The sequence below is a fragment of the Chlorocebus sabaeus genome, chromosome 20, assembly GCF_047675955.1.
Source record: "Chlorocebus sabaeus isolate Y175 chromosome 20, mChlSab1.0.hap1, whole genome shotgun sequence".
In the NCBI taxonomy this organism is placed as follows: domain Eukaryota; kingdom Metazoa; phylum Chordata; class Mammalia; order Primates; family Cercopithecidae; genus Chlorocebus; species Chlorocebus sabaeus.
The window spans coordinates 125,155,442-125,177,866 of record NC_132923.1 but is presented as its reverse complement, the minus strand read 5'-3'; the positions used below and the strand labels follow the sequence as shown (position 1 = coordinate 125,177,866).

The following is a 22,425-nucleotide window of genomic DNA, read 5'->3' as shown; positions in this document are numbered from 1 at the left end:
CCCCCAGCCCTGTTCCATCCTGTCTGCAGAGCTCCTAGCAAGCAGCGCCTGGCTCCGGGTGGTAATCCTACTGATGATTAATTGGCTTTTGTTGGAGGAGAATGAATACCATCTCATCTTAATCTTCTTCATTATTCTCCTTGTTCAGCAGAGTCAACACAAGATTAGGTTTAATGTACAGTGGGGGGAAATAGCAAAGTCATTAAGCACCAGGAGCCCAGGAATGGATCTGCCTGGATGTTCTGTGTTCACTGCAGGCTTGGGACCTGAAACAAGGCCCGGGGCTCTGCTGAGGTGGGGATGGACTTGGCGGGGGCTCTAGTCTCCCAGACTCACTGGGGGCTAGATCCCAGGATACCACCGGCCCTCCCTAGTTGGGAGAGGCCCAGCTCTGGAGGGGATTCCAGCCATCCAAAGCCCTTGCTATGTGGCCTGGGGTGAGACCCAGGGGCCTCCCAGGCCTTGGAGACCTAGCCTCCTAAATGTTTCTCATAGAGCCTCTGGGGTCAGAGCAGCTCCAAATCCCAGCCCCTCAGGACCCAGGCTCAGCCCCAAGCAATGGAAAGAGACCAGGATTTGGATTCAAATTCGACTTTTCCTCCGCAGAGAAATGGGCAGGAAAGACCCAACTCGGGGACAGTCTTGACAATGCTGACACCTAGTGGTACTTGGAGGAACTGGCCCTTCTCTCCCTCTGTGTGCACAACTGAATACACCGTGTCCACAACTGAATACACTGTGTACACAAAAATCCAGATTTTTAAGGTAAAGAAATCAGAGGCCAGGTGCAGTTGTTCACGCCTGTAATCCCAAAATTTTGGGAGGCCGAGGCGGGCGGATCACATGGTCAAGAATTCGAGACCAGCCTGACCAACATGGTGAAACCCCATCTCTCCCAAAAATGCAAAAATTAGCTGGGCGTGGTGGCAGGCGCCTGTAGTCCCAGCTACTCAGGAGGCTGAGGCAGGAGAATCGTTTGAACCCGGGAGGCAGAGGCAATGAGCCGAGATCGCGCCCCTGCACTCCAGCCTGGCAACAGAGCGAGACTCCGTCTCAAAAAAAGAAAAGAAAAAGAAATCAGAAAGGGAAAGAGGGACTTTTCCATTACAAAACTGTTAAACAGAAGTTTCCACTGAGAAATCTAAGAGGAGATTCATTTTACCTTCCCTGACCCCTTAGCCAAAATAGCACCCAAACATCTAGCACCCCTCCTTCCGCCTGGGGTAATGGTACACACAGACACTCCGGAGCCCAGTGTCCTCATCATCTCCAACTCTTTCTGCTCTTCCTCACCTGGAAGCCCCCAGCTTCTGTCCTTGCTCTGTCCCCCAGCATGTGGCCCCTTCTGACTCTGTACCCCAGCAAAGTCATTAAAACTTAAGCTAGTGAGGCAGGAGAATCGCTTGAACTTGGGAGGTGGAGGTTTCAGTGAACTGAGATTGCACCACTGCACTCTAGCTTGGACGACAGAGCGAGACTCTATCTCAAAAAAAAAAAAAAAAAAAAAAAACACGACCCACAACTCCCCTCTTTCCCTCCTGCCGACTGAAAATGTTTGCTTGGCTCTGTGAAAATAATGTTAATTAAAAGTCTATATACACATATAAAATGTCAATTTAAAGAAAAAAGGACTTAAGTTGGAAAGCCAGCTTCAACTCCTTATTCATTGCGTGACCGTGGCAAGCTACCGAGCATCTCTGAGTCTTAGCTCTTTTATCTATAACTTGGGAACATCTATATCTACCAGAGAGGGCCACTGCGCAGATTAAATGAGCTTGTGCACTTAGCACATGAACTGGCGCTCTAGGTCCTCAGCAAATGCCTGTCATTGCCATCATTGCTGCCATCAGCATCATCACCATCATCATCATCCTGATCATCCTGCTACTCTTGGGAAATTAGGTTTCATCAACAAGATTGTCAGCAGCTGATGTCTAAACCCCCATCCCTAGCTCCTGCTGAACAGAGCAAAGGTTTTTCCTTAACAGAAACGATATCGTATCTGCTTCTTACAGCATTTATATCCTATAGGGCAGAGCACATAGTAGGTCCTCAGGAAACTCTCTGGGTCACCCACCTACATCTCCAAGCTCACATCAGATCACCTCCTCACTTGCTCACTGCCCTAGCCATACTGGCTGCCTTTCTGACCTGTGAATAAGCTCATTCCCACCTCGGAGCCTTTGGCTGCCTCTGCAATGCTCTTTCCCCAGAGCCCTGTGGCTGGTTTCTTTTTTTTTTGAGATGGAGTCTCGCTCTGTAGCCCAGGCTGGAGAGCAGTGGCCGGATCTCAGCTCACTGCAAGCTCCGCCTCCCGGGTCCACGCCATTCTCCTGCCTCAGCCTCTTGTTATCACGTGATTCAAGTGTCATTTCCAGGCAGGTGCCGTGACTCACGTCTGCAATCCCAGCACTTTGGGAGGCAGAGGCGGGTGGATCGCTTGAGGCCAGGAGTTAAAGACCAGCCTGACAGACCTTGTTTCTATTTAGGAAAAAAAAAATTAGCTGGGCATGGTGGTGTATGCCTGTAATCCCAGTTACTCCGGAGGCCGAGACACAAGAATCGCTTGAATCTGGAAAGCAGAGGTTGCAGTAAGCTGAGATAGCACCACTGCACTCCAGGCTGGGCAACAGAGTGAGACTCCGTCTCCAAAAAAAAAAAATCACTTCCTCAAAGAAGTCCTCCCTGATCACCCCAGCCAAAATTGCACTCCTTCCCTCCCTCTCTATACTGCAGAGGTCAAGTGTCTAAGTGGCTGAGTAGAGTTCCAGTTCCAGCCTGGTGTGGTGGCTCATGCCTGTAATCCTAGTGCTGTGGGAGGCTGAGTCGGGTGGATCACTTGAGGTCAGGAGTTTGAAACCAGTCTGGCGAACCTGGTGAAACTCCGTCTCTACTAAAAATACAAAAAAAAAAAAAAAAAAAAAAAAACCCAGGCGTGGTGGCGGACGCCTGTAATCCCAGCTACTCGGGAGGCTGAGGCAGGAGAATCACTTGAACCAAGGAGGCAGAGGTTGCAGTGAGCAGAGATCACACCTCTGCAATCCAGCCTGGGCGACAAAGCGAGACTCTGTATCAAAAAAAAAAAAAGAATTCCAGTTCCATCACTTCTTAGCAGTGTGGCCCGAGGCAAGTTGCTTAATCTCTCTGTGCTTCAATTTTCTTTTTTTCTTTTTCTTTTTCTTTTCTTTTCTTTTTTTTTTTTTTTTTTTTTTTTTTTTGAGACTGAGTTTGGCTCTTCTTGCCCAGGCTGGAGTCCAGTGGTGCAATCTCAGCTCACTGTAACCTCTGCCTCCTGGGTTCAAGAGATTCTCCTGTCTCAGCCTCCCAGGTAGCTGGGATTACAGGTGCACACCATCACACTCAAATAATTTTTGTGTATTTTTAGTAGTGACGGGGTTTCACCATGTTGGTCAGGCTGGTCTCGAACTCTTGACCTCCGGTGATCCACCCGCCTCAGCCTCTCAAAGTGCTGGGATTCCAGGCGTGAACCACTGCGCTGGCCCCAATTTTCTCATCTGTAAAAATGGAAGTAATCACAGTTTCCACTTCGTGAGGTTATTATGACAAATTAATATATAGAAAGCTTTCAGAGTAGTGCCTGGCTTATTGATGAAGTGCTATCTTGTGTGGGTAATCATCTTGTTCACTCATTTAGTTGCTTGTGTTATGTTTCTCCATCTAGACTGTACTTTCCAAGACACCAGAGACTTTGTTTGTTTTGTCGCTACCTTACAGATAGTAGGTCCATCTTCATAAATATCAAATGATTAGGAAGAACTGGCTGGGCACGGTGGCTCACGTCTGTAATCCCAGCACTTTGGGAGGCCGAGGCAGGAGGATTGCTTGAGGCCAGGAGTTTGAGACCTGCCTGACCAACACGGCAAGACCCCATCTCTACAAAAAATAAAAATTAGCCTGGTGTGGCGGCACATGCCTGCAATCCCAGCTACTCAGGAGGCTGAGGTGGAAGGATTGCTTGAGCCCAGAACATTGAGGCTGCAGTGAGCCATGATCATACCACTGCACTCCAGTCTGTGATAGAGTGAGACCCTGTCTCTGAATGTTTTGTTTTGTTTTTTTTTTTTAAATAAAAAATAGGATCTTAGGAGACATGAAAGCCCTATCTGCTGACTCTGGCTTCAACTGGCCCCACTGTCCCAGAGACAGCCCTGGGGTGCCCCCTGCTGGATGCCACACAGGTTTCTCCCTACAGGCAGCTGGTGTCTGCCATCCTGTAACGTTTACACGTGGGTCCAGCTCTGTCCTCCAGGGTAGGGGAGAAATGCTAACAGGAGTTAAGAGCACTCACTTAGGAGCCAGATGTGCCTGGACAAGAGCTTCTACTTCTCCAGTTACTCTGTATCACTTGCCAGGAAACCGTAAGAGGGATGGCCATGCGCTCTCCCCTGTCCCACCTCTGACTGGACTGTGGGGTGGTGTAATAGGAAGTGCCCTATGCCCAGTGAGCCTTCTGGCCCGCCTCACACAGCCCTTTGAAGGCTGAGAAGCAATTGTCTTGTATTCCCAACCTAAACACCACTGGTGTATCCGATGTCTCTCTACTGACAGGGAGAGTGAGTCTGAGGCCCCTCTGGTCTCCTCTGAGGGCCCCATGCCCTGGGGAGAGACCACAGCAGGCTCAGGGCCTCTGGGCTTCCGGGCAGGGCTTCTGGTTCCTTCCTCAGGCTCTTGGCTGCAGGTGGCCTTCTGGTTTTGCACCTACCTCCCACCCCTCCCCCTGCCTTCCTGGCTGCCCTGCTTCCCCTGTCCCTGGTCGGTCTGTTGTGAGCCCAGAGGCCTCTCCTGCCTCACTCCATGCCTGTTTCCGCCCTTGGCTTTGGTTTCTGGCCACAGACACTGCATCTCCTATAACTGCATCAGCAGCCCAGGGCCCCACACTTTCTATGGGCCTCTTTCCCGAATGTTCCATGGGCGCCTGAAACTCAGGGGTGCCCCCCCTCCACCTACAGCACCTTCCATACCCCCCACATTCCAGTGCTGACCTCCAGTACTCACGGGCACCCCTACCTAACCTCCTGGCCCCTCACGCCCACGATCTGTCTCCATCTTCAGTTTCCTCCCATAGCCCACTGTGGGCTCCAATCCTTTCTCCACTCACCCCATCCCCTATTAACCTGGCTCCCCACACGCTCACCCTTAGTCTCCCACCCCTAAGCATGGGAGTTCATGGGGTGAGCCTGTTCCTCCATAGCCCTTCATCAAGCTGGACCCCGAGGGCAAAGCATCAGTTCCTTTGTCTGATTGGCAGCTCCGGTGAATATGGATTGTGCCTTCCCCACCAGACTGAAATCCCCTAAACAGGACTGAGGGCACCCTTGTGGAAAAGGCTATGCCTCTCCCTTGAAACTGAGAGTTTTCTGAAGTCAAGGTTTTGTCTCCCTTGTCAGACTGAGGATATCCCCAGAGCAGGGGCTGCATCTCCACCACTGCACTGGAGGGCCCAGGACACTGGCTCCCCCTCCCCTGGGGTCCTACCCTTCATGTGGCCAGGCTTCTGATTCTTCCTGGGAAGGAGTCTCTCATTCCCCGCTGTAACTTCAGGGCCCCCACACATGACCTGGCCTGGGGTTGGGGCTCTGGGAATTGTAAGTAAATGAACGAACGAATGAATGAACAATTGCAGGCAGGCCCCAGCTTGACCCCTGCAATCCCACCAGACCAGAAGGTAGCATCAGGGTTCAGAACCAAAGCAAAGCTGGAGGCTCTCAGTGATTTTATTGGTCTCCATTTCAGGAGAGAAGGGCAGAAGGTTCCAGGCTCTTCAAATGCCCGCCCCCAGGACCAGCAGCTAACAGTCTCTGGAAGGGGCTGGGGTGGCCGGAAGGAGCACAGAGTCTGGCACAATGCCCTCCCCACCTCCCCTCCCCCAGGCCAATGGCTGGGCCAACCTCTGGGCCAGGCTTGGAAAAGGGCCAATCAGACCAGATGCTAATGACTCCAAAGGGTGGGCATGAACTAAGAGAAACTCCAAACCAACCCTTTTTGTGCTTCCCCATCCCCACCTCCCATCCCCCACCCCAGGCCCCTCAACTCCATCCCTGGGCCCAAGAGAACTGGTACCCTAGACCCTAGCACAGTCCACACCCACCCCAGTTGCCAATCAGACAAAGGAACTGACACCTTGCCCTAGGGGCCCAGCTTGATGAAGGGCTGTGGAGGCTTGGGGAAGGTGAGGACGCTATGGACTAAGTTAAGGCCTATCTACTCCCAGCCTCTACCCTTCCAAGCATCTGGGGGAGGGTAGAAGCAGGGCCACTCAGGGCTCTACCCACATGCTGCTATTGGTCACCCAGGCCCTGAGAACTGGTACACCCCCAACCCCACTCTGCCTTTAGTAAAGGATGGGGGATCGTAGCAAGGCCTAGGATAATCACTGGACCAAGAGAGGCCTGGAGGGCAGCCCCCCCAACATGCCCTTTTCTGGCCTCTGGGCAGCTTGGGTGTCGGTCAGGCGCCAGGCTCAGCTCACCCTTCCTTGGTCTCACAATCCCAGCTTTGTCCTGCCTGGCAGGGCCAGGCCCAGCTGGCTCCATACTGGCCCAAGGGCCGCTGGAAACCAGAGCAACTGGAGCCCTACCAAGTATTTTTCCAGGCTATGCCGGGGGCCCTCAGGAGACAGAAAAGGACGGGAAGGGAGCAGCGTTCATCCATTTGTTCATTCATTCCTTCCTTGGACAAATAATATTTATTGAGAGCCCACTTTGTGGCAGGCCGTGTGCTAGATGCAAGGGATTCAGCAGTGGGTCCAGTCCAAGCTCACGCCCTCACGGATCTACGTTCTAGAAGCCGGCTACCTAAGCAAACCTATGCCAACAAAACTTCTCTCTCCCTGCTCAGGGGCTAGGCTCGGAGCAAGGGACGGGAGGAGGATGTGTGGCTTGGGGAAGGCAAGGACGCTATGAACTAAGTTAAGGCCTATCTACCCCCGGCCTTTGCCCCTCCAGGCAGCTGGGGGTGGGTGGAGGCAGGGCCGGGCCGCTCAGGGTTCTACCCACACGCTGCTGTTGGTCACCCGAGCCCCGAACCAGCCCTTCCAGTAGACGGAGTCCTGCCCCCCGTGCTCGAAGCGGACGAAGCGGACGCCCGGCCCGTAGTCGGTAAAGGTGTGGGAGATCTGGGGGCGGAGGTAAGAAGAGTCAGCCTCAGAGGTCCTGAGGCCTCCCCTGCCGCCCCACCCCAGCACACCGACCGACCTGCAGCTCCCCCATTCGGTTTCTCGGCCGTATTCAGAGCTCTCTCCACCACCCAGTGACTATCTCAGCCCTGCCCAGCCCAGGAGCACCGCGGGCGGGGTCTCCTTAAGTCACGCCCCTCACGTCCGGGCCCCACCCCTCCGCCCCGGATACCCCAGGCTCACCTCCAACCAGCCCCCGCCGTCACTGTCTTGGGGCACTGCCACCTGCCCGCTGCTGAACTCAGCCAGCACGTCCTCGTGCTCGGACAGTAGCTTCACGGTGAGCTCGTACAGGCAACCAGCGTCGCTGCGGCCCGAGTACCTGCTCAGAGGGAGGGAGGGAGGTGGGGGGCGGGGGTGGGGTGGGGTGGGGGCATGGCCTCAGCCCTGCTGAACACGTCCTGGGGATAGGGATTTCCACAAAAGTCCTCCTGTGCGCCCAACATCCCTGTCGGCCAGCACTGCCAGTGTTCCGAGTTTACAGATAAGGGAAACGAGGCCAGCAAGAGAAAGTGACAGCCCAAGAGCGAAACACAAGGACTACATTCCAGGTTGGCCGGACACCAGCTTGGGGCCAAAGCCAGTCCACAGAGTGGCCTTTGGTTTGGACCGCAGACTGATTTTGAAATATATACATTACATACATACAAACATATATATGTGCATATATTTGCCAACAATTAAAACTCAGGAGGGGAGGTGGGTTTCCAGGTTCGCCTGAATACTCGGAAGCTGTCAACCTTTGCAGACCGGTGGCCCACGTGGCCTCAACCCCTGCAGTGGGGAGGCAGCATCCCTGGGGGGGGTTCCCCAGCTGGCTCACCCCTCTGCCTTACCCCACTCCTGCCAGCCCCATGCCACCCCAGGGCCCTCTCACCAGTCCTTCACCACGATGGCCGGCTGAGTCGTGTCCAGCAGCTCCTCCCAGTAGCCCTCAGCCTGCAGGTCAATGATCTGTGCTTTGCGACACCACCTGGGAGAACTGGAGTTAGGACAGAGCGGATGCTCCCCCTTCCCCCCTCCTCCACCCCCTTCTCCTTACTCGAAGGAGGAGGCGAAGTACTTCTTGACGCTCTCGTCATGGGTGAACTCCACCCCACTGTCTCCAGGCAGCTCCTCCACCCTCCAGCCGTCCCCGCCATGCTCCACGTCACACCAGCCCTCCAAGTCCTCTGTAGGGATACGACAGCCCCACCCTGGTCACTCAGTCCCTGCTAAGGCTGTGGCAGGGCTGGCTCTTGCCACTATGTGGAGGTGGGCAGGGCAAAGGTGGCACTTGGTGTCCGGGTGGGCAGATGATGAATGAGAGAGTGAACCAGTGGGCACTTTCTAAATCTGCCTCCCGGCAGGTATGTCCCCTATCCCGCCCTGCCCCAGCTGGCTGAGGGTAGGAGGAGCCGGGAGACCCCAGGACACAGGTGGCCAGAGAGGTACAGTAATAGACAGCCTTGGGGCTACCCATTGCTGGCACTGAGCCAGGCGCTTTCTTCCATTTCTCCCTCAAAGCCAGGCGGCGCCATTTCGGCCCGTTTTGCAGCAGGGGAAGCTGAGCTCGCCGGGCGAGGGCTTCTCACCTTCCCCGCATGGGTTGCGCAGAAGGTTGCGGCGCCGCTTGCTCAAGAAGTAGAACTGCTGCCAGTGGTCGCGCTCCTCCTCCGCGCCGCCCTCGGGCACCAGCCCCTCCTGCTGGCACTTGAGCAGCCACAGCGGGGCGCCGTCCACCAGCTCCTTCCAGCGCAGGCACACCAGGCGGCAGGCCTGCACCAGCTCGGCGGCCGGGAGTGCGGCTAGCACGCGCAGCAGCAGCGGCTCGGGCAGCTCGTCCAGGTACGCGGCGGCCACCGCCTCCTCCTCCTCCTCCTCTTGGTCCTCTGGCCGCTCCTCCTCAGCGCTGGCCTCGTCCGGCTGCTCCTCCGGGCTTGCCTCCTCGGGCTGCCCCATGCTTTCTGCAGGCAGGGGTGGGTGGGGGGTTTGTGATTCCCCCACCCTGTACCCCTCCAGGCCCCAGGACTGCAATGTGCCCATATCCTTCCCCACCCACCTTGGGACAATCCACAGCTGGGGTCGGAGATTCTGTGACTACAGACTGGTGCCCAAGGAAGAGGGCCACAGGGCCAGGGACCAACCCTGGATCAGCCCCTAAGTCCAAAGAGGTGCCTCAGAGGCCTGTTTCCTCTGCTGGACCAGTAAACCCCAGGCCTGGGCAGATGGCAGCAAGGATCATATTTTTATTATTAATGACATCCATCTATAGCACTGTACAATGCTTCACACAGGAACTTCTTTCATCCTCCCAACCACCCTCTGAGATCCCTGCTCCCCTCACCTCCTCAGGAAGCCTTCTGAGATTTCCCCCTATGACACCCTCTCACAGCCCTTCCTAGCTTTTGTCCTGTGGTGTGATCCTATGATAAACGCCTGTCTCTGGACCATACGGAGTCTCATGAGGACCAGAACATGGTCTGGAAAACACAGCTTCATGCCCTGTGCCTGGCATCTGGCACTTTCCCTGGTCTGTTGTCAGGAACTCATGTTTTGGGGGTACTCGGCAAGTGTTAGCCACTGTTCAAAGCATTTCAACTTCATTTACTTTTAAATCCTCATACCATTTCTTTAAGGTTGCTCTTATTGCTGTCCTTATTTCATTGATGAGGAAACTGAGGCACAGAGAGGTGAAACGGCCCAGGATCACACGGCTAATCAGTGGTTGGAGCCTGAATTTGAACCCAGACAGCCTGGCTCCAGAGCCATCTTAAACCACCACAGCCTCCACAAAATAATTCACTGAATTAGTAGGCAGTGTTAGGATTCTGCCTTTTCTTTTTTTTTTTTTTTTTTTTTTGAGATGGAATCTCGCTCGCTCTGTCACTACACTCCAGGCTGGAGTGCAGTGGCGTGATCTCGGCTCACTGAAACCTCTGCCTCCTGGGTAGCTGGAAGCTGAGAAAGCGAGTCTTCTGCCTCAGTTTCCCAAGTAGCTGGGATTACACACATGTGCCACCACACCTGGCTAAATTTTGTCTTTTTAGTAGAGATGGGGTTTCGCCATGTTGGCCTGGCTGGTCTCAAACTCCTGACCTCAGGTGATCCACCCACCTAGGCCTCCCAAAGTGCTAGGATTAAAGGCATCAGCCGCCACGCCCGGCTAACTTTTATTTTTAAAGATAGGATCTCACTCTGTTGCCCAGGCTGGCCTCAACTCCTGTACTCAAGCAATCCTCCTGCCTCAGCCTCCTAAAGTGCTGGGATTACAGTCATGCCCCACTGCACCAAGGCCAGGATTTTGACTTTGCAGGTGCAAATATTCAGGCTCAGGGATTAAGTGACTTGTTGAAGGACACACTGCCAGTATTTAGGGAAGGGGACATGGGACCTGGGGCCTTCAGGGGCTGGAGAACAGAGCCCAGAAACCCAGCTGTCCCCAGCTATTGTGTGATTTGGGGATGAGGAGGGACTTATTTAAATAAACCATAACAAGCAAGGAGATGACATAGGGCCTTGGGGAAGGAAACTTTCTCTACCTCCTTTTCCCATCCTTGGCCCTCAGTTTTCTCATCTATAAATGGGAGTAATCATTGTGCTAGGCCATACAAACAGGACAGATGTCCAAATCCCCTGACAAGGGGGACAAGAGCATTCTGAATTGTAAGGAGGCAGGCAGATGTCACCGCAGCAGCCGGACTGTCTCTTGGATCCCAGTTGGCTTCAGCGGGGCCATCACAGCCTTGAGTAAGTGGACACCGAGTGCCCCAGATGCCTGGATGAGGGAGAGTCAGTGAGGAGGAGACAGGGCCACTCTGGGTGATCAGGAAGACTACAGCTCTCAGACCTACGATGGGGAGCTCCCATGGGCTAGGCCCTGGAGAGTCAAGGCAGTGGTGGGAACAGGCCAGGCACTGGGGAAGGGGACAGGTGGCAGGGCCCAGACCCAAGTCTCCAGGCCCACCAGCCCTTAACCTCTTCACATGCAGCTTCTCCTCCCTGCCCAACACACAGTCGGGCCCTTGAGAGCTTTCGCAGAGCCCAGAGCACAGAGCGAGTCCTCAGTCAGTCTTACTGAGTGAACCACATTGAACACAGCACTTCTCCTTCCTTATTAGCATTTTTTTGGCCACATCTTTATGATGTGGGGATTTACACCTGCCCCTTTGGCAAAGAGGAAACTGAGGCCAAAAGGGGCTTAACAGCTTCTCCCAGACCACATTGCAGAACAGCAGGAAGACAGAGGAAAATGCCAAGCCCTGAAGCCACATCGCCTGCCCAGGCAGATGCCCACAGCTCTCTGGGGAGCTGGGCCCAGTGTCCTCACCTCTCCAGCCCTCCCCTCTGGCCCTGGCCCCATCGGACACCTGATGCTCCCCGAAAGGTGCACCTCACCCAGTCCCCTCTTCTGGCCCCGGGGCCTGGCACTCAAGGCCCCAGATCCAATTACAGCTCCCCCCACCCTCTCTCTTACACACACAACTCCCCACATTGTTGCCGGCGGAAAGTTATCTGGCCCCTGGAAGCTGCCTGCCTGCGAGGCTGATTCACTCATCTGGAGTGGGCCCCAGAGTCCAGGGAATAGCTGAGCCCTGGGAAAAAGCAGGAGCCAGTTCTGGAGCCCTACAGAGGGTGTGGCCAGAAGGCCGTGGATTGGGAGCAAGGGCTGCAGGAGCTGGGATTTTCAGGGCTGGAGGTGGGGGGAATGGGGGGTGGGGAGAATGGGGGGTGGGGAGAATGGGGGGTGGGGGGGCCCGGAGCTTTCATCAGTCTGTTTGCCATCGCATACCCCAAGCAATGCCCACCCCCAGCTGGACCTGATGAGGAAAGAGTGAGGGCTGTCTGCAGGCAGGTCTTGTTTCCATCCTGACTCAGCAAGCAACCCCTGCAGGCCCCGCAGGGAGTTGGAGGGATGGGGGTGAGGGGTCTTGGGTGCCAGAGAGGATGACTGGGCAGCCTGGGAAGGCTCTGAGCACCAACCAAAGCTGCCCCCAACGCTCCCTCACCGCTGGCCCGGTCCCCACTGGGCATCTCACCACGCCGGGGAGGGGAGGGGCCGCCCCTCCAGACAAGGGAGCTCAGGAGGAAGGCAGGGATAGGTGAGGCCAGGCCAGGGACCCCAAGGAACCCACGGGGATCCAGGCGGCCCAAGGCCCAGAGCTGGAAGAGCTGATGAAAGAAAAGGCTCACAGCCTCCGTCCCAGACGCATCCCAGGCGCCCGCCAGACAGACACTCAGGAAGCTGGGAGGCGGGAACGTGGGGGTCCTCTCGTGCTACCTCCTGGCTAAATGGGACCCAGGAGTCCTCTCTCCCTGCGGGTCGCCTCTCAAGGCCTCCCGCCAGACCAAGATAGCAGAGAGATGTGCTCTTTGGAGACCGCCTCTAGGACTTCGCTGGCGTGAAAGTTTGCCGCGCCAGGTCTCCGGGCCCCCTCGCTCTCTGACTCCGCTCTATGCAGCGCTCGCCCGCCGACCCCATCTCCCCTCCCCGCCGCAGCGAGCCGTCCAGGCGGCGGCTACCTGGGTCACCGTCTCCGTCCATCGCTGCGGAGGGCGGTCGCGAGAGGAGGAGGAGCCGGAGCGCTGCGGGCTGCGCGAGTCCCGGGGCGGCGAGTACCGGCGCTGTCCGCGTCTGTGTCGGTCCCGGCGGCCGCGCCTCTTAAAGGCCCCCGACCCGACCCGCCCCGCCCCGCCTCTGGCCCCGCGCCCGGCCGCCCCGCAGTCCCAGCAATCGGCTCGAGGCCCGGGGCTGCGGGTTCCTCAGCGGACCCAGGAGGCCGGGAAAGGTCAGGAGTTGTTTTCGTTTAATTGGGGAGGGGTCCGATTTGGGGCATCTCCCAGCTCGCTCCTGGGGGACTGCTGGGAGGAGGCGGCGAGGGGAGGCAGGGAGAGGCTGGGTCAGGCCGAGGGTGCGGGGCGGGTGGCCCAAGCGTAGTCGGGGGATAGGAGGCGCCTTCCGCCCCACCCCCAACACCAGGTAATTTTCCTACGACGCGGCGGGGGGCGCGTCCCTGGCCCAGCGCTGCGCGGGGCGGGGCCCTGGGCGCGGGGGCGGGGCGCTGGGCGCGGGGGCGGGGCCTGGAGGGCCGGGGCGGAGCCTCACTTTCCCGGCAAGCGCAGGTCCAGGCGGTGCAGCTTGGGCGGCCCAGCGGATCGTGCCGCTGCAGCCGAGCGCAGGTGACCGGCAGGAGGGGGCGCGGGGGGCGCCGGGGAGGGGGCGCGGCTGGGCGGGGGCTGCCGGGAAGGCTCCTGGGTTCCCGGTCGCGCCGCAGTTGCCGAGGGAGGCCCGGCACCGACCAGGCCCAGGCCGCCGGGCCTGAACGGGCTGCGCGGCGCGGCCGCGAACGGGGGCTGGGATCGCCATCGATGTGCAGGGGTCGGAGCCCAGACTTTGGGGGACATTTTAAAGCACAGCGTGGGAAGGGGAGGCTGCAGGCGCGCTGGCAGACTTGGGGCTGGAGGAGCCCAGCCGCGGGGCTGGGGGTGGGGGTAGGGAGATAGGAAGGGCCCTTCCCTGTCGCCCACCCTCTTGCCACTCCCAGCTAGGCAGGAGGTCATGTCCTCTGAGATCCTGAGAAGGTGGCTGCAGCCCTTTGGACCTCCGGGAGAGGCAGTGATAATTAGTCTCCTCCTCCCATCATGTTCCAAGGATGGGAGAAAGGATGGTGACGGCACTGGAGGCCTGGGGTGCTCTGCCGGGCTGCGCAGTATATCCCCATTAAAGACTGGCTTACTGAAATAGGCTGGCCCTGGAATCAAAGAAGATCCCGGCTCCTTCCCCCTCTGCCCTTATTTTTGACCTTGGGCAGTGCCTTCCACGTTTGTTGTGAGAAGCCAGAGAAAAAAATCAGAGCTCACCTTTTATTAAAGTACCTGATATGCCCTAAGCTCCTTGGACCGCCCCAGTGACCCCTGGAGGTAAGGTACCCATTTACAGAGAAGGAAACTGAGGCTGGGAGAGGCACCATGACTCTCCCGAGATAAATGACAAAGCAGGGATGAGGCCTGCAGCATAGCTTTTCAACAGCCACAGGAGGGTATCCAGAAGCCACTAGCCATGGCTGTGGGGAACATCAACGAGCTGCCCGAGAACATCCTGCTGGAGCTGTTCACGCACGTGCCCGCCCGCCAGCTGCTGCTGAACTGCCGCCTGGTCTGCAGCCTCTGGCGGGACCTCATCGACCTGGTGACCCTCTGGAAGCGCAAGTGCCTTCGAGAGGGCTTCATCACCGAGGACTGGGACCAGCCCGTGGCCGACTGGAAGATCTTCTACTTCCTACGGAGCCTGCACAGGAACCTCCTGCACAACCCGTGTGCTGAAGGTGGGGTACAGGCCGGGTCTGGCATGCCTCCAGTACACACAGTTGTGACACCAGGAACATGTATTGAGCACTTAGTATGAGCCAGGTGCTTTGGATGGTTTAACACCTTTTCTCCTCTCACAGTAACCCCAAGAGGTAGCTACTGATAGTACACACATTTTTCAGATGGGCAAACTGAGGCCAAGAGTGGTGTTTCTTATTGTTACTCTACTCTTCTTTTTTTTTTCTTTTTTTTTTTTTTTTTTTGAGACAGAGTTTCACTCTGTCACCCAGGCTGGAATACAGTGGTGCAATCTTGGCTCACTGTAACCTCTACCTCCCAGGTTCAGCCTCCCAAATAGCTGGGATTACAGGCATGCGCCACCATACCTGGCTAATTTTTTTTTTTTGGATGGAATCTCGCTCTGTTGCCCAAGCTGGAGTGCAATGGTGCGATCCTGGCTCACTGCAACCTCCACCTCCCGGGTTCAAGGGATTCTCCTGCCTCAGCCTCCTGAGTAGCTGGGACTACAGGTGGGATTACAGGTGCCCGCCACCATGCCCAGCTAATTTTTTGTATTTTTAATAGAGACATGGTTTCACCATGTCTCTATTAAAATACAGGCTGGTGTTAAACCAGCCTGTATTTGGCCAGGCTGGTGTTAAACTCCTGGCCTCAAGTGATCCACCTGCCTTGGCCTCCCAAAGTGCTGGGATTACACGCATGAGCCACCACGCCCGGCCTCTTATTCTACTCTTAAGATTATTTCCCCAGTGACCTTTCCTAGGAAAGGGAATGTTGGCCAACTGAAACTAATTCTGCTTAAGACACAAGGCCAGGAAGTCAGGGCCATGTTTTGTTGGCCTAGTTTCTAGGCTCCAGGGTTGGGCCTACTGACATGGTCCCAGAGGGCCAAAGGGGTTTTGCTTGTGGAAGAATGGGAGATCTGGTCTTCTTCCCAGTATGTTACAACAACAGGTAAAGCAAGGTTTCTACTGATCCTTGCTTGCTGTGTTGTTGGGTAGACACTGGGATGGCATGGGAACCTCGTTTTCCACAATTTGACCAAATTCTGGAGCAAAATGATAATAAAACAACTCCTCCAAGCTGTCCATGAGCCAAATCTGGCTAAGGCATTAAGAATTGTTTTTACATTTTTATTTATTTTTATTTTTTATTTTTATTTTTTGAGACAGATTTTCACTCTTGTTGCCCAGGCTGGAGTGCAATGGCACGATCTCAGCTCACTGCAACCTCCGCCTCCCGGGTTCAAGTGATTCTCCTGCCTCAGCCTCTCGAGTAGCTGGGATTACAGTCATGCGCCACCACATCCAGCTAATTTTGTATTTTTAGTAGAGATGGGGTTTCTCCATGTTGGTCAGGCTGGTCTCGAACTCCCAACCTCAGGTGATCCACCCGCCTCAGCCTCCCAAAGTGCTGGGATTACAGGTGTGAGCCACTGTGCCTGGCCTGTTTTTACATTTTTAAAGGATTATTTAAAAAAAAAAAAAAAGAGAGAGAGAGAGAAGAAACAACAACCAAAAAAACCATACAATAGAGATAGTTTGTGGCCCACAAGTCCTAAATTATTTTGGCACTTTGCGAAAAAAGCTTCCCAGCCCCTGTTCTTACTCCAGTTTACAGAGGAGACAACTGAGGCTCAGAGAGGGAAAGCAACTGGCCTGAGGTCACACAGCTGAGTACTGGTAGAGCTGGGACTAGACCCAGGTCTGTCTGGCCCACATCAGAGCGTTCTCCATCACAGAAGGCATCTGGGCCAGGAGCAGTGGCTCATACCTGTAATCCCAGCACTTTGGGAGGCCAAGGTGGGTGGATCATCTGAGGTCAGGAGATCGAGACCAGCCTGGCCAACATGGCAAAACCCTGCCTCTACAAAAAAATACAAAAATTAGCCAGGTATGGTGGCATGCGACTATAATCCCAGCTACTCGGGAGGCTGAGGCAGGAGAATCACTGGAACCCAGGAGGCAGAGGTTACAGTGAGCCGAGATCGAGCCATTGCACTCCAGCCTGGGTGATGAGCGAAACTCTGTCTTAAAAAACAAACAACAAAAAAAAAGTTTTTATGTTTTTGAAGGGTTATAGGAAAAGAAACAACAACAAACAAAAAACTATACAATAGAGATAGTATGTGGGCCACAAGTCCTAAAATATTTTGGCACTTTGCCAAAAAAGCTTCTCAGGCCCTGTTCTTACTCGGATTTACAGAGGAGACAACCAAGGGTCAGAGAGGAAGAGCAACTGGCCCAAGGTCACACAACCGAGTGCTGGTAGAGCTGGGACTAGACCCAGGTTTGTCTGACCCACATCAGAGCGTTCTCCATCACAGAAGAGGTCTAGTCATTCACATCACCATGTGTCTCAGGGCCCCCAGGGAAGTCACCTCCCTGTGCCTGCAACACAGGAAGCAGCTAATACGTGGTGGCCACTGTGATCTGCAGCGTCCCACAGCACAGGGCTTGAGGGCAGCCGCCAAGATGCGGGCAGAGGAGTTGGGAGGAAGGGGCACTTGGGAGAAGGTGGCCACTGAGGGGCTTCCCTTCAGTGTGAACTCTGCTTTTCCATCAGAGGGGTTCGAGTTCTGGAGCCTGGATGTGAATGGAGGCGATGAGTGGAAGGTGGAGGATCTCTCTCGAGACCAGAGGAAGGAATTCCCCAATGACCAGGTCAAGAAATACTTCGTGACTTCATATTAGTAAGATCCAGGGACTTGGGGTAGGGGAAAGCCCAAATCTATTTACCCTGGGGTCCCTCCCACCCTGGAAAGGGGCAGTCCTAGCCCCTCACTGCCCTAGTGGTGAGCCCCAGCCCCTCCCACCCTTCTGCCTGCCCCCAGCACCTGCCTCAAGTCCCAGGTGGTGGACCTCAAGGCCGAAGGGTATTGGGAGGAGCTGATGGATACCACACGGCCGGACATCGAGGTCAAGGACTGGTGAGTGCCTGGGGCAAGGGTCTGGGGGGGGCATGCCAATCAGGCGCCCCACCCCTGCCCTGCCCCCAATCTCCGAGGCCCTGATGGGCCCTCCCTCTCCCTGCAGGTTCGCAGCCAGGCCAGATTGCGGGTCCAAGTACCAGCTGTGCGTTCAGCTCCTGTCGTCCGCGCACGCGCCTCTGGGGACCTTCCAGCCAGACCCGGCAACCATCCAGCAGAAGAGCGATGCCAAGTGGAGGGAGGTGCGTGGGCCTGGGAGGCAGGGGCAGAGGCAGATTGTCCAAGGCTGAGGCTGCGGTCAGATGGGGCCTAGGTTCAGATCCAAGCTCTGCACCTTCTCAGCTGTGCTTCCAATGCTCTGAGCTTTACTCACTGCTTCTGTAAAATGGGTATATAGTGCTTCCGTCATAGAGCTCTGAAAGAAATCAGTGAAATGATGCTGGCAAGGCCAGGGCCAAAAAATATTCCAAAAGGTTGGCAGGGCGCTTTGGCTCACACCTGTAATCCCAGCACTTTGGGAGGCCCAGACAGGCAGATCACCTGAGGTTGGGAGTTGGAGACTAGCCTGACCAACATGGAGAAACCCTGTCTTTACCAACAATACAAAATTACCCAGGCGTGGTGGTGCATGCCAGCTACTCAGGAGGCTAAGGCAGAAGAATCGCTTGAATCCAGGAGGCAGAGGTTGCAGTGAGCCGAGATCGCACCATTGCACTCCAGCCTGGGCAACAAGAGGGAAACTCCATCTTAAAAAAAAAAAAAAGAAAAAAAGAAAAAAAAATTCCAAAAGGTTGACTGTTTGACTGTTACTAATTACTAGTATTGATTATTACTGTTTTCTAGACTGGGATTAGCAAACGTTTGTTTGTTTGTTTGTTTTAATTTACTTACATATTTTTAGGGACAGGGTCTCTGTCACCCAGGCTGGCGCATTCATAGCTCACTGCAGACTCAAATTCTTAGGCTCAAGCCATCCTCCTGCCTCAGCCTCCTGAGCAGCTGGGAGTACAGGTGCGCACCACCACTAATTAAAAAAACTTTTTTGGCCAGGCGTGGTGGCTCAAGCCTGTAATCCCAGCACTTTGGGAGACCGAGACGGGCGGATCACGAGGTCAGGAGATCGAGACCATCCTGGCTAACACGGTGAAACCCCGTCTCTACTAAAAAAAAATACAAAAAACTAGTCGGGCGAGGTGGCGGGCGCCTGTAGTCCCAGCTACTCGGGAGGCTGAGCCAGGAGAATGGCGTGAGCCTGGGAGGCGGAGCTTGCAGTGAGCTGAGATCCGGCCACTGTACTCCAGCCTGGGCGACAGAGCAAGACTCCGTCTCAAAAAAAATTTTTTTTCTTTTTTTTTTTGTAGAGATAGAGTTTTGCTTTGTTGCCCAGGCTGGTCTTGCACTTCTGGCCTCAAGTCATCCTTCTGCCTCAAACTCCCAAAGTGCTGGGACTACAGGCATGAGCCACTGTGCCCAGCCCTAGCAAATGTTTTCTTAAAATGGCAGACATGAATATTTTAGGCTTTGCAGGTCACACTGTCTTTGTCACAATTACTCAACTCTCTAACTCTGCTGTTGTTGTGTGAAAACAGCTCTAGACAATAGGTAAACGAATGGACATGGCTCTGTTCCAGTAAAACTTTATTTATAAAAACAGGCAGTGGGCCTGCAGGTCATCGTTTGCCAACCCCAGCCCTGTCCGATAGAACTTTCTGTAGTGATAGAAATGGTCTGTGTCTACACTATCCATAAAGTAGTCAGTAGCTACATGTGACCACTGAACAGTTAGTAAGAGCCAGTTTCTAGTACAGCTGAGTACCTGAATTTTTTTTCATCTAATTTTAATTTTTTTTTTTTTTTTTTTTTTTTTTTTGAGATGGAGTCTCACTCTGTCGCCCAGGCTGGAGTGCAGTGGCGTGATCTCAGCTCACTACAACCTCCACCTCCCAGGTTCAAGTGATTCTCCTGCCTCAGCCTCCTGAGCAGCTGGGATTACAGGCATGCGCCACCACACCAGCTAATTTTGTATTTTTAGTAGAGATGGGGTTTCTCCATGTTGGTCAGGCTGGTCTCGAACTCCCAACCTCAGGTGATCCACCCACCCCAGCCTGCCAAAGTGCTGGGATTACAGGCGTGAGCCACCGCGCACGGCAATTTTACTTAATTTTAGCTTAAATAATATATGTGCCCTGTGATGAGCATATTGGACATCCTTTGGCAGCTTGCAGTTTCTTTCCATTCCTTTGGGCTGAATGATAAACCTGTGGAGTGGACCAGCAGGATTTTGCTCCATTTTATAGATGAGGAAACTGAGGCACAGAGAAAGGAAATGATCTGTCCCAAATCACAGAGCTCAAACTAGAACTCCACTGATTTCTAGACTGGCACCGAGAACTCAGCCACTTCCTTGTTCCCCTGCCCCCCTCAGGCAGTGCCACACTCAGGGTCAGCTCCCACCCTTTTTTTTTAAGGCTCATTTTCTTTTATTTCTTTTGTTTTTTAGAGACAGGGTCTCACTCTGTTGTCCAGGCTGGAGTGCAGTGGCGTGATCACAGCTCACTGCAGTCTTGAACTCCTACCTTAGTCTGTACTCCTCTTGCCTCAGCCTGCCTGGAAGTACAGGCACACATCACCATGCCTGGCTAATTTTTTTTTTTTTCCTTGTAGAGATGGTATCTCACTATCTCTGGTTTGCAACCAAACTGGTCGCAAACTCCTGGGCTCAAACAACCCTCCCAGCTCGGCCTCCCAAAGTACTAGGATTCCCGGTGTGAACCGCCACACCCAGCCTGAGTCAGCTCCCTTGACCTTTCTCCCTCCTCTACCTGCCCCGCCAGGTCTCCCACACATTCTCCAACTACCCGCCCGGCGTCCGCTACATCTGGTTTCAGCACGGCGGCGTGGACACTCATTACTGGGCCGGCTGGTACGGCCCGAGGGTCACCAACAGCAGCATCACCATCGGGCCCCCGCTGCCCTGACGCCCCCTGAGCCCCCATCTGCTGAACCCTGACTGGTAAACAACTGCTGTCAGAAAACGGCTGGGCTTGGGAAGGGGAGGTGGAGGCCAGGCGTCCCCAGACCTCTGACCCTTGCCCCCAGCTGCCTCTTCTTTGTGGAGCCTCTCAGCGTGGGCAGCCCTCACATGCTGGGGTGGGGGCCAGCTCTCCCCAAAAGGTCTTGACCTGAATGATGGGTGAGGAAGCCTGCATGGGCCTCTTTCAGAGACGGAGCACCTGAGATGTGGGAGGTGCGGCGTGTTCCCCTGGGCCCCCCAGAAAGTCAAGCTTGGAGGCCAGCCTGGATCTGTCTCTCCCTTCCCCTCCTGGGACCATTCTGTGTTCTTTGACCCTCAGAGCAGGGACAGGCAAGACATCTGACAAGCTTGCAGCTGCCCTGATGGTGCAGGGAGGTGACCATGTAACTCAGACCAGTCTGGGAAGTGGACGGTGGGCTCGTGGGCCATGCTTTGCCCCTGTCTGCTGCTCCCAGTCTCTTACTCTGCCTGCCTGCTCAGAAGAGGTGGCTTTGGCCCAGAGGCTCAGGCCCGGTCTGAGATGGGCAGACCCAGGGTGGAGTGGGGTCCAGGTCAGGTGTGGACTGTCCTCACTATCAGTAGAGCCCAGAAGCTAGATGGGTGCCAGGTGGGGGTCAGGTTCCCAGAGGACTGAGGGAATCCTGCACAGGATGTCCCAGGGTAGGTGGGGAGCAGGGTTGGGACCCGCTCTGACAGCTGGACACATGAGCCCTGGATGAGTGTGGTAGGGTGTTTGAAGGATCCCCTGCCCACCTCCCAAATCCAGGCCAGACCCCCTGTGGCTTGGAGAGCATTCCAAGCCGCCACCCCGCCCCTAGAACTGGCATTCCCAAGACCTCTGTCTCCCACCCAGCCACCCTTGGAACTTGCCTCTTGTCCTGCTGGAAGGACAGCAGTGTTCTCCTGACCTCGCCCTACTGCATGCAGTCAAATAAAAGGTGTGCCCAGCCTAACCTGTGCCCTGTGGTTTCTGGAAGGAAAGGCAGGCTTTAGGTGGTCCCGCCGGGACCTGCAGATGGTACAATGGTGTGGCTTCTGCCTAAGGTACAGAGGGGTCAGCATTTCAGGAACCGGACCATCACAGAAGCAGGTTCATGGGACAGACCCCTCAGTGAGCTGCAGGTGTCTCACCTGGCAGCCGTCCAGTACTGCTGGCTTCCTCTGGAGGCCCAGCCACAGGCTGGGGTTGGGGTGTGTGGACATCTCTGAGCAGCCCCTGAGTCCACCTTGTGCCAAATCAGCAGTGCCACCCAGGCTCTGCCTCCTGGTGTTATTCTTTGCCAAGAGCTTTACTAACATTGGATGAAGCCGAAGCATTTAGAATGGTGCCTGGCACACAGCTGGTGCTTGATATGGTTAAGCCTTGTGTCCCCACCCACACCTCATCTTGAATGGTAATCCTGGGTGTTTAGGGAAAGACCTGGTGGGAAGTGACTGGATTATGGGGTCGGTTTTCCCCATGCTGTTCTCATGATAGTGAGTGAGTTCTCACGAGATCTGATGGTTTTACAAGTGACAGTTTCCCTGGCTCCCTCCTGCTGCCATGTGCTTCCGCTTCACCTTCCACCATGATTGTTTCTTGAGGCCTCCCCAGCCATATGAAACTGTAAGTCAATTAAACCTCTTTCCTTTATAAATTCCAGTCTCGAGTATTTCTTTATAGCAGTATGAACATGGACTAATACAGCACTTAATAAATACTCCTTACATTTAGCTATCTCAATCAAGGGTGAGCTAGATAAGGGCTTTGGCCAAGGCAGGATCACCATCCACCAGCCCATGAGAAACTGCAAAAGGACGGCCTTCCATGGAGAAGATGTAGCCCTGACTGCAATTAATGTGGCCTGGGCCAGTCCCCTTGTGCAGTGCACAGCCTGCACAACCCTTGGTGGTTGCCTGAACAAGGTGCTTGCTAATTATTTGTTGACTGATGGAAGAAATTCATGACCTTAATCCTGA

General features: G+C 54.9%; 2 protein-coding genes across 6 annotated transcripts; one reads left to right on the top strand and one right to left on the bottom strand.

Annotated features, from left to right (window-relative positions):
* Positions 1 to 6,658: 6,658 nt before the first annotated feature.
* FBXO2 (F-box protein 2) lies at positions 6,659 to 12,836 on the bottom strand. The gene is made up of 6 exons (XM_007980558.3): positions 12,698 to 12,836; positions 8,770 to 9,141; positions 8,238 to 8,367; positions 8,073 to 8,168; positions 7,379 to 7,517; positions 6,659 to 7,135 (listed from the first exon to the last, which is right to left on the bottom strand). Exons 1-6 carry the CDS (start codon positions 12,717 to 12,719, stop codon positions 7,001 to 7,003), a joined length of 894 nt encoding a protein of 297 aa, XP_007978749.1. The 5' UTR covers positions 12,720 to 12,836; the 3' UTR covers positions 6,659 to 7,000.
* Positions 12,837 to 12,848: 12 nt separating this feature from the next.
* FBXO44 (F-box protein 44) lies at positions 12,849 to 21,419 on the top strand. Of its 5 annotated transcripts, none has more exons than XM_007980563.3 (7): positions 13,256 to 13,354; positions 14,205 to 14,499; positions 17,069 to 17,195; positions 17,337 to 17,432; positions 17,539 to 17,674; positions 20,267 to 20,445; positions 20,655 to 21,419. In XM_007980563.3, exons 2-6 carry the CDS (start codon positions 14,235 to 14,237, stop codon positions 20,408 to 20,410), a joined length of 768 nt encoding a protein of 255 aa, XP_007978754.1. In that variant the 5' UTR covers positions 13,256 to 13,354; positions 14,205 to 14,234; the 3' UTR covers positions 20,411 to 20,445; positions 20,655 to 21,419. The 5 variants fall into 5 exon arrangements, with proteins under 5 accessions (XP_007978752.1, XP_007978754.1, XP_007978757.1 ...); XM_037985037.2 differs by adding an exon at positions 13,920 to 14,095 and having other exon boundaries at positions 13,279 to 13,354; positions 20,267 to 21,419; XM_007980561.3 differs by lacking the exon at positions 13,256 to 13,354 and adding an exon at positions 12,849 to 12,963 and having other exon boundaries at positions 20,267 to 21,419.
* The last annotated feature ends 1,006 nt before the right edge of the window (positions 21,420 to 22,425 follow it).

Excerpts from the sequence above, each read along its gene's own strand:
- FBXO2 (XM_007980558.3), bottom strand. The coding sequence starts at position 12,719 with ATGGACGGAGACGGTGACCCAG. Across the intron at positions 7,518-8,072 it reads GCCATCGTGGTGAAGGACTG|GTACTCGGGCCGCAGCGACG; the intron begins GTGAGAGGGCCC and ends CCCTCTGAGCAG. Across the intron at positions 7,136-7,378 it reads ACGGCGGGGGCTGGTTGGAG|ATCTCCCACACCTTTACCGA; the intron begins GTGAGCCTGGGG and ends CTCCGCCCCCAG.
- FBXO44 (XM_007980561.3), top strand. The coding sequence starts at position 14,235 with ATGGCTGTGGGGAACATCAACGAGCTGCCCGAGAACATCCTGCTGGAG. Across the intron at positions 14,500-17,068 it reads GCACAACCCGTGTGCTGAAG|AGGGGTTCGAGTTCTGGAGC; the intron begins GTGGGGTACAGG and ends CTTTTCCATCAG. Across the intron at positions 17,675-20,266 it reads GCGATGCCAAGTGGAGGGAG|GTCTCCCACACATTCTCCAA; the intron begins GTGCGTGGGCCT and ends CTGCCCCGCCAG.